At 51.1% G+C, this 16,455-nt stretch overlaps 1 protein-coding gene across 2 annotated transcripts in view; it reads right to left on the reverse strand.

The window, feature by feature from the left end:
• The window catches only part of LOC109891457 (inositol hexakisphosphate kinase 1), an 88,642-nt gene that overhangs the window by 28,215 nt on the left and 43,972 nt on the right, over positions 1 to 16,455 (reverse strand). For both annotated transcript variants that reach the window (XM_031825768.1, XM_031825769.1), the window contains exon 3: positions 987 to 1,191. In XM_031825768.1, the coding sequence (XP_031681628.1) occupies positions 987 to 1,191 (205 nt within the window). The remainder of the gene's footprint in view (positions 1 to 986; positions 1,192 to 16,455) is intronic.

A 16,455-nucleotide genomic window follows, 5' to 3' on the forward strand; every position in this document is an offset into this window, starting at 1 on the left:
GGCGTCTCAGCAGGCCTGTCCTACACGGCGTCTCAGCAGGCCTGTCCTACACGGCGCCTCAGCAGGCCTGTCCTACACGGCGCCTCAGCAGGCCTGTCCTACACGGCGTCTCAGCAGGCCTGTCCTACACGGCGTCTCAGCAGGCCTGTCCTACACGGCGTCTCAGCAGGCCTGTCCTACACGGCGTCTCAGCAGGCCTGTCCTACACGGCGTCTCAGCAGGCCTGTCCTACACGGCGTCTCAGCAGGCCTGTCCTACACGGCGTCTCAGCAGGCCTGTCCTACACGGCGTCTCAGCAGGCCTGTCCTACACGGCGTCTCAGCAGGCCTGTCCTACACGGCGTCTCAGCAGGCCTGTCCTACACGGCGTCTCAGCAGGCCTGTCCTACACGACGTCTCAGCAGGCCTGTCCTACATGACGTCTCAGCAGGCCTACAGTAGGTCTGTAGTACATGTCTCTCCCTTCTGTGTGTAGCTCCTGAACAACACAAGGGAACACAGGTTAACAACTAACGCAGGCCACCGAAACACAAACCCATCACAACATATTCAACTAAGTTATAGCCAACCTACATTATTTTAGTCTATCATATGAACAAATCAGGCAACTGGGTCCTACTCACTTCTCAGTGCTGTCACTCCGGTGTGGTTGCCTCTCCTCCTTGATCTCAGAGGTAGACACACACCATTCCCTATCCCCACTGCTCTACTCACTTCTCAGTGCTGTCACTCTCGTGTGGTAGCCTCTCCTCTTTGATCTCAGAGGTAGACACACACCATTCCCTATCCCCACTGCTCTACTCACTTCTCAGTGCGGTTGCTCTCGTGTGGTAGCCTCTCCTCTTTGATCTCAGAGGTAGACACACACCATTCCCTATCCCCACTGCTCTACTCACTTCGCAGTGCGGTCACTCTCGTGTGGTAGCCTCTCCTCTTTGATCTCAGAGGTAGACACACACCATTCCCTATTCCCACTGCTCTACTCACTTCTCAGTGCTGTCGCTCTCGTGTGGTAGCCTCTCCTCTTTGATCTCGGAGGTGGAGCGGAGGAGGCTCCGTCGGGAGTGTTTCCTCCGGGGTTGGTCCCTCTCCGGTAGGTCCTCGTGGTCCAGGATCTCGCTCTCCACATACGGGTACGCTACCAAGTTGATGTATCCGTCAATATCCCCCTCAAAACATACCAACACCATGCCTAGAGGAGAGGGCAGAAGATGCACTCGGGTGTGTGATTTACACAATTACATTTGAAATATTTCTGGATACACTACAATGTTTAAATTTTAAAAAATGTAATTGGATTATAGAGTATGGAAAATATAATGAAAATATAAAATGTGTACGGAATAAAAATAAGCCTGCGTTAAATATTTTGATGATAATAAGGGTCTTCCATGGGAGAAAGACGGATGAGACAGAAACCTGCTGTCAGAAACCTGAAACTACAGGAAAATACCACCAGTGTGTAAGATAAGCAGGGAAAGGGAAACGATATGGGTTCAGGTTTATAGGAGATAGAGGTGAATGTCATCTCATCTGGCCAGGCAGTCTGTCACAACGTCAGGGTTAGGGAGAGGTTGAGAGGGAACAGGAGAGAGAGAGACGGAACAAGAGAGAGAGAGAGACAGAAATAGGACTCATCTATCTCCTCTTTGATTCATTCTAGAGTGGTAGAGAATGTGTAGGTGAAAGATTACAGTAGAGAGAGACCAGCAGGGTGGGGAGAGAGACCAGCAGGGTGGGGCCAGAGTGGATAAATGATGCTAGCCACTCAGAGAGAGACGGAGGCGGACGAGGTAGGGAAAGGTAGAGTAGGGGCATTTCCTGAAACTTTCTGAAGACAATGAGAATGCCCTGTGTGTGTGTGAGGTACGAGCGTCGACCACTTTGTGTAGCCGTTAGCAATGATGCTAATGAAAACAGTCTTCTGGTTTTTTCCCAAAAACCTTCTCTATTAAAAGGTAACTACAATGTAGCCTTGTCAGTTTTACAAACTCTCCCACGTGGGCTACAAAAAACACAGCTAGGGCAGGGAAGGGTGGGGTACGACAGGGCGGCGGACGGCAGGGCGGGAGACGGCAGGGCGGGGGACGGCAGGGCGGGGGACGCAGGGCGGGGTACGACAGGGCGGCGGACGGCAGGGTGGGGGACGGCAGGGCACGGCAGGGCGGGGGACGACAGGGCGCAGGACGACAGGGCGGCGGACGGCAGACGGCAGGGCACGGCAGGGCGGGGGACGACAGGGCGCAGGACGACAGGGCGGGGGGAAGGCATGGAGGGGGACGACAGGGCCTGGGACGGCAGGGCGGGGGACGGCAGGGCGGGGGGACGGCATGGAGGGGGACGACAGGGTGGGGGACGGCAGGACGGGGGAAGTATCAGGTTGGATGGGGAAGGGCAGCAGTGGGTAAATGCTCTTAGCCTCTCCTCTCCTGCTGACTCTAGATAGATAGATGGATAGATGATGGATGGATAATGGATAGATAGATGATGAATGATAGATAGAGATGGATGGATGGACGGATGGATGGTTAGACAGCAGCTAAGGTTTTAGACTCTCAGATAAGGCCTAGATGATGTCACCAGCCGACCAGGATTCCGCTTAGCCAATGGAGACAGGGCTGATGTCAGGGGAGGACCATGTGTGCTTACGTGTGTAAGTGAGATACAGCCAGAGAGCGTAAGAGGAGAAAACGTGATTATGTGAGAAACAGCAGTGTAACTGTACTCCTGAAACAGACAGCTAATTCTGTCAGGGATCAGGTTAATGACCATTAAATATTCAGCCTGTGTGTGTGTGTGTGTGTGTTCAGAGCGCTTACACACAGACTGGTTCAATCCCAGGTGAGCCCCTGGCATGAGCACATATTCAAAAATCTTCACCTTTCACAACATAACAAAGAAGAAGACATGGACCGATGGGACCTGGTCCCAGATCAGCACTACAACATGACGAGAAGACATGGACCGATGGGACCTGATCCCAGATCAGCACTACAACATAACAAAACGAGAAGACATGGACCGATGGGACTTGATCCCAGATCAGCACTACAACTTAACAAAACGAGAAGACATGGACCGATGGGACCTGATCCCAGATCAGCACTACAACATAACAAAACGAGAAGACATGGACCGATGGGGCCTGATCCTAGATCAGCACTACAACATGACAAGATGACATGGACCGATGGGACCTGATCCTAGATCAGCACAGCAACATGACAAGATGACATGGACCGATGGGACCTGATCCCAAATCAGCACTACAACATAACAAACAAGAAGACATGGACCGATGGGACCTGATCCCAGATCAGCACTACAACATAACAAACGAGAAGACATGGACCGATGGGGCCTGATCCCAGATCAGCACTACAACATAACAAACGAGAAGACATGGACCGATGGGTCCTGATCCTGGATCAGCACTCCTATTTTGAGACTTTTTATGAATATGGGCCCGTCTTCTCTTTCATGCAACAGCAGCTAACTGAGCTCAGCAGCACTGAATAGGGCCATGTCGATCCAACTCGGGGCTTCCCATAGGGCCATGTCGATCCAACTCGGGGGTTCCCATAGGGCCATGTCGATCCAACTCGGGGCTTCCCATAGGGCCATGTCGATCCAACTCGGGGCTTCCCATAGGGCCATGTCGATCCAACTCGGGGCTTCCCATAGGGCCATGTCGATCCAACTCGGGGGTTCCCATAGGGCCATGTCGATCCAACTCGGGGGTTCCCATAGGGCCATGTCGATCCAACTCGGGGGTTCCCATAGGGCCATGTCGATCCAACTCGGGGGTTCCCATAGGGCCATGTCGATCCAACTCGGGGGTTCCCATAGGGCCATGTCGATCCAACTCGGGGGTTCCCATAGGGCCATGTCGATCCAACTCGGGGGTTCCCATAGGGCCATGTCGATCCAACTCGGGGGTTCCCATAGGGCCTTGTCGATCCAACTCGGGGGTTCCCATAGGGCCATGTCGATCCAACTCGGGGCTTCCCATAGGGCCATGTCGATCCAACTCAGGGGTACCCATACCTTTTTTTGGGCCCACAACCCCATTTTGATATCTGAAAATTCTCACGATCCCAACCATGGGAAAAAAATTATGTAAAGTATTCAGATCCCTTCACCTTTTCCTCATGTTACATTACAGCCTTATTCCACAATATATTAAATTTTCCCCCTCATCAATCTACACACAATACTCCATGACAAAGCAAGTGTTTGCAAATTCATGAAATACAAACAGAAATACCTTATTTACATAAGTATTCAGACCCTTTGCTGTGAGACTCGAAATTGAGCTCAGGTACATCCTGTTTCCATTGGTCATCCTTGAGATGTTTCTACAACTTGATTGGAGTCCACCTGTGGTAAATTCAATTGATTGGACATGATTTGGAAAGGCACAAATAATTATATTTAATGTCCCATAGTTGACAGTGCATGTCAGAGCAAAAGCCAAGCCACGAGTTCGAAGGAATTGTCCGTAGAGCTCCGAGACAGGATTGTGTCAAGGCACAGATCTGGGGAAAGGTACCAAAAAAATGTCTGCAGCATTGAAGGTCCCAAAGAACACAGTAGCCTCCATCATTCTTAAATGGAAGAAGTTTGGAACCACCAAGACTCTTCGTAGATCTGGCCGCCTGGCCAAACTGAGCAATCGGGGGAGAAGGGACTTGGTCAGGGAGGTGACCAAGAACCCGATGGTCACTGACAGAGCACCAGAGTTCCTCTGTGGAGATGGGAGAACTTTCCAGAAGGACAACCATCTCTGCAACATTCAACCAAATCAAGCCTTTAGAGTGGCCAAATAGAAGCCACTCTTCAGTAAAAGGCACATGACAGCCCACTTGGAGTTTGCCACAAGGCACCTAGACTCGCAGACCATGAAAAATAATATTCTATGGTCTGATGAAACCAAGATTGAATTCTTTGGCCTGAATGCCAAGCGTCACGTCTGAAGGAAACCTGGCACCATCCCTACGGTGAAGCATGGTGGTGGCAGCATCATGGTGTGGGGATGTTTTTCAGCGACAGGGACCGGGAGACTAGTCAGGATCAAGGGAAAGATGAATGGAGCAAAATACAGAGATCCTTGATGAAAACCTGCTCCAGAACGCTCAGAACCTCAGACTGGGGCCAAGGTTCACCTTCCAACAGGACTACGACCCTAATCACGCAGCCAAGACAACACAGGAGTGGCTTCGGGACAAGTCTCTGAATGTCCTTGTTGCACAATCAGAGCCCTGACTTGAACCCGATCAAACATCTCCGGAGAGACCTGAAAATAGCTGTGCAGCAGTGCTCTCCATCCAACCTGACAGAGCTTGAGAGGATCTGCAGAGAAGAATGGGAGAAACTCCCCAAATACAGGTGTGACAAGCTTGTAACATCATACCCAAGAAGCCTCGAGGCTGTAATCGCTGCAAAAGGTGCTTCAACAAAGTACTGAGTAAAGGGTCTGAATACTTATGTTTTTTTTAGATCAACTGAAATATCACACTTCTAAAAACCTGGTTTTGTGTGTAGATTGAGGCTGGAACGTTTCCAAATGCACTGTAGTTAACGGCCAATATTTACCTTTTTTTATTTGGGGCTTTGGCAGTCAATTGTAAAACATTCTAACAGTATTTCTGATTGTCTTCTCAACTCACCATCACATACTTTTAATGTGGGGCTATGACAGTCAATTGAAAATGAGTCGGACACATCTTATCTCACCTCCACTAATGAGATGGGTGTGTTTGACGCATGTCAGGGGGCGTGGTTGATAGCGCACACCTCATCTCTACTGTCAACTCCAACCTGGATGGATATTTGGTTTTAATGCAGACGAGAGCGCTGAATCCAGCTTCACACAGATATGAGCTGGAGAAGGGTACTAAATGAGTTTTATGGTGCTTTCAAGACAACTAGGAAAGTCGGAAAAATACGAGGTCAAATCCTGATGTCATTAAGCTTCAAGTCGGAACTCTAGAAAGAGTCCAGAGTTCCTGAGTTGGATGACCATTCAAAATGATTTGCCCCAGTTGGAAGTAGTCCGTCCGTCCCCCAAGTTCCTAGTTGTCTTGAACACACTGAAGCTGGAAGTCGGAGTTATCTGAGTTCCAAGTTGTTTTGAAAGCGGCATTAATGCTCAGAGGGAGAAAGCAGGGTATTTATTCCCTTTGAGTCAGAAACCAAAGCTCCTCCCGTAGTGACCTGTGAATGCAGCTCCATCAGCTGTTTGATTTCACATCCCGGCATATCGACTGATCCAGGATCACAGTCAAACGGATTGGGAAGTAGGTCCCCACGTGCTCATCCAAGCATTGGAGGTGAGCAGTCGTCACTCAAGTGGGGATACTTACCGTTGCCGTTTTGTGTTAGAAACATGCACGGCCTGAGGGAAAGGGGGCGTGGTTCTCTTTTGAAAGACTCTCCGATAAGAATTCTATCCCCTGGATCCACTGGTTCACTTTTTTCCACCATATCGATTGCTTTCGGTAATATCAAAGTCTCTGCAGTAGAGACACCTTAACAACGCTGGGACAATTGCGCTACCGCCCTATGGGACTCCCAAACCCTGGCCGGTTGTGATACAGCCTGGAATCGAACCAGGGTCTGTAGTGACGCCTCTAGCACTGAGATGCAGTGCTTTAGACTACTGCATTGAGCCTACAGTCCTATCCAGAGCCACTTACAGGAACAATTAGGGTTAAGTGCCTTGCTCAAGGGCACATACAGATTTTTCACTTATTCGGCTTGGGGATTCGAACCAAAAACCCATCGCTCTTAACTGCTAGGCTACCTACCACGAACTCAATAGGACCACGTTGACCTAACTCAATAGGACCACGTTGACCTAACTCAATAGGACCACGTTGACCTAACTCAATAGGACCACGTTGACCTAACTCAATAGGACCACGTTGACCTAACTCAATAGGACCACGTTGACCTAACTCAATAGGACCACGTTGACCTAACTCAATAGGACCACGTTGACAGTGTTTTCCTTTAGCACCGGCAGTTACCTCATCAACTGGTTACTCATTTTCAGCCAGCTACTTTTCCACTTCATATTAACTAGGTTACTTTTAATTTAAAAGTTTAAAATTCGCTAGTCCGATTGCCCGGGGGAAGTTGAAAAAAACAGACAAGATGAATATAGTTAAGTAAAAATAAAAATATATTTAAAAAATATATACAAAAACTATATCAAACAATTAGGCCAGTCCCATCAGAACTGGATCAATGGCCTCCAGATGTAATGTTTTACACGCTGTCCTCCCAATCTCAGAGTATAATTATTGTAGACCTGCATTGACAGGAACAAGCAGTTTTTAAAATCATGCAGTTTTTTTTTTTTTTTAGGTCATTTTAGAAATTCATTGCTAGTTAGTGAGTTATTTGTTCAGTTGTAGCTCATTTTTGGTCAGCAATGAAAATCCTGGGAAAGTGGTGTGCATCACCTGTGTGTGCCTGTGGCCCATAGCCAGAGGAGAGAGACATCAAACAGCAGGTAAAATAATGAAAACACAACAGACTAACAAGATAGCCAATTCCAAACATATTGTGTCGTTTGGCTGGTTCTCGCTAGTTAACTATTAGTGTGAATTATGGTCAATGTCATGTGCCATGTCCTAAAGTAACTCCTAGGTCTCCCCTGAACATGGGTGTGCAGGACAGCCAACCATCCTCCTGGAGAGATACTGGGTGTGCAGGATGGCCAACCATCCTCCTGGAGAGATACTGGGTGTGCAGGATGGCCAACCATCCTCCTGGAGAGATACTGGGTGTGCAGGATGGCCAACCATCCTCCTGGAGAGATACTGGGTGTGCAGGATGGCCAACCATCCTCCTGGAGAGATACTGGGTGTGCAGGATGGCCAACCACGTTAGATAAAATACCGAACGGTATTTTAGATAAAATACAGAACAGTTCCGGATTCGACCATATTAATGACCAAAAGCTCGCATTTCTGTGTGTTATTATGTTATAATTAAGTCTGATTTGATAGAGCAGTCTGACTGAGCAGCAGCAGGCCTGTAATCATTCATTCATTCAAACAGCACTTTCGTGCGTTTTGCCAGCAGCTCTTCGCAAGCACAGCGCTGTTTATGACTTCAAGCCTATCAGCCTAATGGCTGGTGTAACCAATGTGAAATGGCTAGCTAGTTAGCTGAGTGTGCGCTAATACCGTTTCAAACGTCCCTCGCTTTTAGATTTGGAGTAGTTATTCCCCTTGCGCTGCAAGGGCTGCGGCTTTTGTGGAGCGATGGGTCACGATGCTTTGAGTGTGGCTGTTGCCGATGTGTTCCTGGTTCGAGCCCAGGTTGAAGCGAGGAGGAGGACGGAAGCTATACTGTTACACTGGCAATACTATAGTGCCTATAAGAACATCCAATAGTCAAAGGTATATGAAATACAAAATGGTATAGAGAGAAATAGTCCTATAAATACTATATTAACTACAACCTAAAACCTCTCCCCTTGGAATATTGAAGTCTCATGTTAAAAAGAACCACCAACTTTCATATGTTCTCATGTTCTGAGCAAGGAACTTAAACGTTAGCTTTATTACATGGCACATATTACTTTCATCTCCAACACTTTGTTTTTGCATTATTTAAACCAAATTGAACATGTTTCATTTATTTGAGGCTAAATTGATTTTATTGATGTATTATATTAAGATAAAATAAGTGTTCATTCAGTAATGTTGTAATTGCCATTATTACAAATACATTTTTAAAATATTTTTTAAATTTTTATTTTAAAATCGGCCGAATAATCGGTATCGTCTTTTTTGGTCCTCCAATAGTCGGTATCGGTATTGAAAAATCATAAATCGGTCGACCTCTAGTGTATATATATATATAATACACCTGGCAGCACTCAGTAAATTGCGGTTCTACTCTGTTGGATTTCAATGTATGTCAGTATAGTAAGCAAGACAAAAAAATAAAAATTAAAAACTCTCTCAATGGAAATATTTTTACAAGGGGGGGAAAAAATAGTTGGACCTATTCAACGTCTATCCACCTAGAGCAACAATAAAGTCTGTGAATAATGCCTCCTACGAGGACATCATGTAATACCGTACCCTTTCTCCTCCTGACGGATACCAGGTATCCATGTGTATGTTAGAGTGTGACATCAAGTCGTCTGTCAGGAAATAGAACAGTACATTCTCTTCAAATTAACCGCTGAGAGACACGGTACAGATCTCTCACTGCCTCCTCCTACAGGAACCACAGACCAGAGCCAACACCACAGACCAGAGCCAACACCACAGACCACAGGCAGATGAGAGCCAACACCACAGACCACAGCCAGACCAGAACCAACACCACAGACCACAGCCAGACGAGAGCCAACACCACAGACCACAGCCAGACGAGAGCCAACACCACAGACCACAGGCAGACGAGAGCCAACACCACAGACCACAGGCAGACGAGAGCCAACACCACAGACGAGAGCCAACACCACAGACCACAGGCAGACGAGAGCCAACACCACAGACCACAGCCAGACGAGAGCCAACACCACAGACCATAGCCAGATGAGAGCCAACACCACAGACCAATGCCAGACGAGAGCCAACACCACAGACCACAGCCAGACCAGACCACAGCCAGATGAGAGCCAACACCACAGACCACAGCAAGAGCCAACACCACAGACCACAGCCAGACGAGAGCCAACACCACAGACCACAGCCAGACGAGAGCCAACACCACAGACCACAGCCAGACGAGAGCCAACACCACAGACCACAGCCAGACGAGAGCCAACACCACAGACCACAGCCAGACCAGAACCACCACCACAGACCACAGCCAGACGAGAGCCAACACCACAGACGAGAGCCAACACCACAGACCACAGGCAGACGAGAGCAAACACCACAGACCACAGGCAGACGAGAGCCAACACCACAGACCACAGCCAGACGAGAGCCAACACCACAGACCACAGCCAGACCAGAACCAGCACCACAGAACACAGCCAGACGAGAGTCAACACCACAGATCTTAGCCAGACGAGAGCCAACACCACAGACCACAGCCAGACGAGAGCCAACACCACAGACCACAGGCAGACGAGAGCCAACACCACAGACCACAGGCAGACGAGAGCCAACACCACAGACGAGAGCCAACACCACAGACCACAGGCAGACGAGAGCCAACACCACAGACCACAGCCAGACGAGAGCCAACACCACAGACCATAGCCAGATGAGAGCCAACACCACAGACCAATGCCAGACGAGAGCCAACACCACAGACCACAGCCAGACCAGACCACAGCCAGATGAGAGCCAACACCACAGACCACAGCAAGAGCCAACACCACAGACCACAGCCAGACGAGAGCCAACACCACAGACCACAGCCAGACGAGAGCCAACACCACAGACCACAGCCAGACCAGAACCAACACCACAGACCACAGCCAGACGAGAGCCAACACCACAGACCACAGCCAGACGAGAGCCAACACCACAGACCACAGCCAGACCAGAACCACCACCACAGACCACAGCCAGACGAGAGCCAACACCACAGACGAGAGCCAACACCACAGACCCAGGCAGACGAGAGCAAACACCACAGACCACAGGCAGACGAGAGCCAACACCACAGACCACAGCCAGACGAGAGCCAACACCACAGACCACAGCCAGACCAGAACCAGCACCACAGACCACAGCCAGACGAGAGCCAACACCACAGACCACAGCCAGACGAGAGCCAACACCACAGACCACAGGCAGATGAGAGCCAACACCACAGACCACAGGCAGACGAGAGCCAACACCACAGACGAGAGCCAACACCACAGACCACAGGCAGACGAGAGCCAACACCACAGACCACAGCCAGACGAGAGCCAACACCACAGACCATAGCCAGATGAGAGCCAACACCACAGACCAATGCCAGACGAGAGCCAACACCACAGACCACAGCCAGACCAGACCACAGCCAGATGAGAGCCAACACCACAGACCACAGCAAGAGCCAACACCACAGACCACAGCCAGACGAGAGCCAACACCACAGACCACAGCCAGACGAGAGCCAACACCACAGACCACAGCCAGACGAGAGCCAACACCACAGACCACAGCCAGACGAGAGCCAACACCACAGACCACAGCCAGACCAGAACCACCACCACAGACCACAGCCAGACGAGAGCCAACACCACAGACGAGAGCCAACACCACAGACCACAGGCAGACGAGAGCAAACACCACAGACCACAGGCAGACGAGAGCCAACACCACAGACCACAGGCAGACGAGAGCCAACACCACAGACCACAGCCAGACGAGAGCCAACACCACAGACCACAGCCAGACCAGAACCAGCACCACAGAACACAGCCAGACGAGAGTCAACACCACAGATCTTAGCCAGACGAGAGCCAACACCACAGACCACAGCCAGACAAGAGCCAACACCACAGACCACAGGCAGACGAGAGCCAACACCACAGACCACAGGCAGACGAGAGCCAACACCACAGACGAGAGCCAACACCACAGACCACAGGCAGACGAGAGCCAACACCACAGACCACAGCCAGACGAGAGCCAACACCACAGACCATAGCCAGATGAGAGCCAACACCACAGACCAATGCCAGACGAGAGCCAACACCACAGACCACAGCCAGACCAGACCACAGCCAGATGAGAGCCAACACCACAGACCACAGCAAGAGCCAACACCACAGACCACAGCCAGACGAGAGCCAACACCACAGACCACAGCCAGACGAGAGCCAACACCACAGACCACAGCCAGACCAGAACCAACACCACAGACCACAGCCAGACGAGAGCCAACACCACAGACCACAGCCAGACGAGAGCCAACACCACAGACCACAGCCAGACCAGAACCACCACCACAGACCACAGCCAGACGAGAGCCAACACCACAGACGAGAGCCAACACCACAGACCCAGGCAGACGAGAGCAAACACCACAGACCACAGGCAGACGAGAGCCAACACCACAGACCACAGCCAGACGAGAGCCAACACCACAGACCACAGCCAGACCAGAACCAGCACCACAGAACACAGCCAGACGAGAGTCAACACCACAGATCTTAGCCAGACGAGAGCCAACACCACAGACCATAGCCAGACCAGAGCCAGCACCACCGAACACAGCCAGACCAGAACCAGCACCACAGAACACAGCCAGACCAGAACCAACACCACAGACCATAGCCAGATGAGAGCCAACACCACAGACCAATGCCAGACGAGAGCCAACACCACAGACCACAGCCAGACCAGACCACAGCCAGATGAGAGCCAACACCACAGACCACAGCAAGAGCCAACACCACAGACCACAGCCAGACGAGCCAACACCACAGACCACAGCCAGACCAGACCAGAGCCAACACCACAGACCACAGCCAGACCAGAGCCAACACCACAGCCAGACCACAGTCAGAGCCAACACCACAGACCACAGCCAGAGCCAACACCACAGACCACAGTCAGAGCCAACACCACAGACCACAGTCAGAGCCAACACCACAGACCACAGTCAGAGCCAACACCACAGACCACAGTCAGAGCCAACACCACAGACCACAGTCAGAGCCAACACCACAGACCACAGTCAGAGCCAACACCACAGACCACAGTCAGAGCCAACACCACAGACCACAGTCAGAGCCAACACCACAGACCACAGTCAGAGCCAACACCACAGACCACAGTCAGAGCCAACACCACAGACCACAGTCAGAGCCAACACCACAGACCACAGTCAGAGCCAACACCACAGACCACAGTCAGAGCCAACACCACAGACCACAGTCAGAGCCAACACCACAGACCACAGCCAGAGCCAACACCACAGACCACAGCCAGAGCCAACACCACAGACCACAGCCAGAGCCAACACCACAGCCAGAGCCAACACCACAGACCACAGCCAGAGGCAGAACCACCGACCACAGTCAGACGAGAGCCAACACCACAGCTATTTCCACTGCAGTGCTTTTAATAGCTGTCTAACTCAAAATGATTGATTAGACCAAATGATGCCATCCCAAACACAGATGGCTGGCTGGGGAGGCAGGCGTGCTGCTCTACGTGCGTTATAACACTGTGATTTACTCAGGATTTAGGACCACGGACCCACTGTAAATGAAGAAAAATATCCTCATCAGTTAGTCACACCTTGCACGTAGAGTAAATGGTAGCACCTACAGATTAAACATCATGGAGTCTTAAAGGGAAGCCTGGGTAAATGGTAGCACCTACAGATTAAACATCATGGAGTCTTAAAGGGAAGCCTGGGTAAATGGTAGCACCTACAGATGAAACATCATGGAGTCTTAAAGGGAAGCCTGGGTAAATGGTAGCACCTACAGATGAAACATCATGGAGTCTTAAAGGGAAGCCTGGGTAAATGGTAGCACCTACAGATGAAACATCATGGAGTCTTAAAGGGAAGCCTGGGTAAATGGTAGCACCTACAGATGAAACATCATGGAGTCTTAAAGGGAAGCCTGGGTAAATGGTAGCACCTACAGATGAAACATCATGGAGTCTTAAAGGGAAGCCTGGGTAAATGGTAGCACCTACAGATGAAACATCATGGAGTCTTAAAGGGAAGCCTGGGTAAATGGTAGCACCTACAGATGAAACATCATGGAGTCTTAAAGGGATGCCTGGGTAAATGGTAGCACCTACAGATGAAACATCATGGAGTCTTAAAGGGATGCCTGGGTAAATGGTAGCACCTACAGATGAAACATCATGGAGTCTTAAAGGGATGCCTGGGTAAATGGTAGCACCTACAGATGAAACATCATGGAGTCTTAAAGGGAAGCCTGGGTAAATGGTAGCACCTACAGATGAAACATCATGGAGTCTTAAAGGGAAGCCTGGGTAAATGGTAGCACCTACAGATGAAACATCATGGAGTCTTAAAGGGAAGCCTGGGTAAATGGTAGCACCTACAGATGAAACATCATGGAGTCTTAAAGGGAAGCCTGGGTAAATGGATTATGCAAACTTTGATCAATTATTTCTCAATTATGCTTCAACAAACAAAATGTGGAATATATATGTCAACAATCCCTGCCAGTCTATGGATTCATTTTGTGAATATCCCAAATAATCATGGTCCTGTTTTGTTCTAGTTAGCTGTCTTCTTGTAGATACATAGACAGCGTGGCTAATGTTAACGTCTGCCTGATATTATAGTTATAACATCCTGTCTCCTCTCTCAGATAGAGAACTCTGTGTCCTGTCAGACCTGCCAAGAAAAGGCCACACCCACACCGTGACAACAGGAGAATCAGATCAAAGCCTATGAGAACTCCTGGTCTGTCCTACTTTTGGCAGGGTGTGACATTGTTTTTCCCAGGAGACTTAGTGACAGTGTGCATCAAGGTCCACAGGGGCTGTCTCTCTCTCTCTCTCTCTCTGAAGGCTGCAGGGGAAAGCCTCTGAGTGGGTGACGAGGACTGAATCCTACAGGAAACTAGGCTGTCTGTGTGACACGTCAAGAGAACACACTCAGGAACAATGTTGGTTGAGAATCAGACCTCATTGTATTCTGTCTGCAACGTTTAGGAGTGGAGAGACCCTAGGAGTGGAGGGACCCTAGGAGGGGTAGGAGTGGAGGGACCCTAGGAGGGGTAGGAGTGGAGGGACCCTAGGAGGGGTAGGAATGGAGGGACCCTGGGAGGGGTAGGAATGGAGGGACCCTGGGAGGGGTAGGAGTGGAGGGACCCTAGGAGGGGTAGGAATGGAGGGACCCTAGGAGGGGTAGGAGTGGAGGGACCCTAGGAGGGGTAGGAGTGGAGGGACCCTAGGAGGGGTAGGAGTGGAGGGACCATAGGAGGGGTAGGAGTGGAGGGACCCTAGGAGGGGTAGGAGTGGAGGGACCCTAGGAGGGGTAGGAGTGGAGGGACCCTAGGAGGGGTAGGAGTGGAGGGACCCTAGGAGGGGTAGGAGTGGAGGGACCCTAGGAGGGGTAGGAGTGGAGGGACCCTAGGAGGGGTAGGAGTGGAGGGACCCTAGGAGGGGTAGGAATGGAGGGACCCTGGGAGGGGTAGGAATGGAGGGACCCTGGGAGGGGTAGGAGTGGAGGGACCCTAGGAGGGGTAGGAATGGAGGGACCCTAGGAGGGGTAGGAGTGGAGGGACCCTAGGAGGGGTAGGAGTGGAGGGACCCTAGGAGGGGTAGGAGTGGAGGGGTAGGAGTGGAGGGGTAGGAGTGGAGGGGTAGGAGTGGAGGGACCCTAGGAGGGGTAGGAGTGGAGGGACCCTAGGAGGGGTAGGAGTGGAGGGACCCTAGGAAGGGTAGGAGTGGAGGGACCCTAACAGGGGTAGGAATGGAGGGACCCTAGGAAGGGTAGGAGTGGAGGGACCCTAGGAGGGGTAGGAGTGGAGGGACCCTAGGAGGGGTAGGAGTGGAGGGACCCTAGGAAGGGTAGGAGTGGAGGGACCCTAGGAGGGGAAGGAGTGTCGGGGTAGGAGTGGAGTGACCCTGGGAGGGGTAGGAGTGGAGGGACCCTAGGAGGGGTAGGAGTGGAGGGACCCTAACAGGGGTAGGAATGGAGGGACCCTAGGAAGGGTAGGAGTGGAGGGACCCTAGGAGGGGTAGGAGTGGAGGGGTAGGAGGTGAGGGACCCTAGGAGGGTTAAGAGTGGAGGGACCCTAGGAGGGTTAGGAGTGGAGGGACCCTAGGAGGGGTAGGAGTAGAGGGGTAGGAATGGAGGGGACCCTAGGAGGGGTAGGAGTGGAGGGGTAGGAGTGGAGGGACCCTAGGAGGGTTAGGAGTGGAGGGGTAGGAATGGAGGGGACCCTAGGAGGGGTAGGAGTGGAGGGACCCTAGGAGGGTTAGGAGTGGAGGGACCCTAGGAGGGGAGGGGTAGGAGTGGAGGGACCCTAGGAGGGGTAGGAGTGGAGGGACCCCTAGGAGGGGTAGGAGTGGAGGGATCCTAGGAGGGGTAGGAGTGGAGGGATCCTAGGAGGGGTAGGAGTGGAGGGACCCTAGGAGGGGTAGGAATGGAGGGGTAGGAGTGGAGGGACCCTAGGAGGGGTAGGAGTGTCGCCATCTGACGGTAATACCTTTGCCAGTGTGATTTTGGCCGTTTTGCGAGGCACAACACACCCTGAACTGTTGCACAGCGGCACCTCGGTCAGCGTGTGATGTGCCATGAAAAGCACTGTGGTTCGAGGCAGGAGCGCTCCGGTTCTCTCTCTCTCAACTCACTTTCAACATCCGAACAGAGGGACATTCATTTGACATTGGAACATTCCTCCCACCTCTGTACTGGGTCAGAATGAATGAATGGATGAACAGATGGACGAATGGATGAACAGATGGATGAATGGATGAATTAATGAATAGATGAACAGATGGATGAATGGGTGAATTAATTAACAGATGGA

Source organism: Oncorhynchus kisutch, linkage group LG5 (genome assembly GCF_002021735.2).
Source record: "Oncorhynchus kisutch isolate 150728-3 linkage group LG5, Okis_V2, whole genome shotgun sequence".
NCBI lineage: Eukaryota > Metazoa > Chordata > Actinopteri > Salmoniformes > Salmonidae > Oncorhynchus > Oncorhynchus kisutch.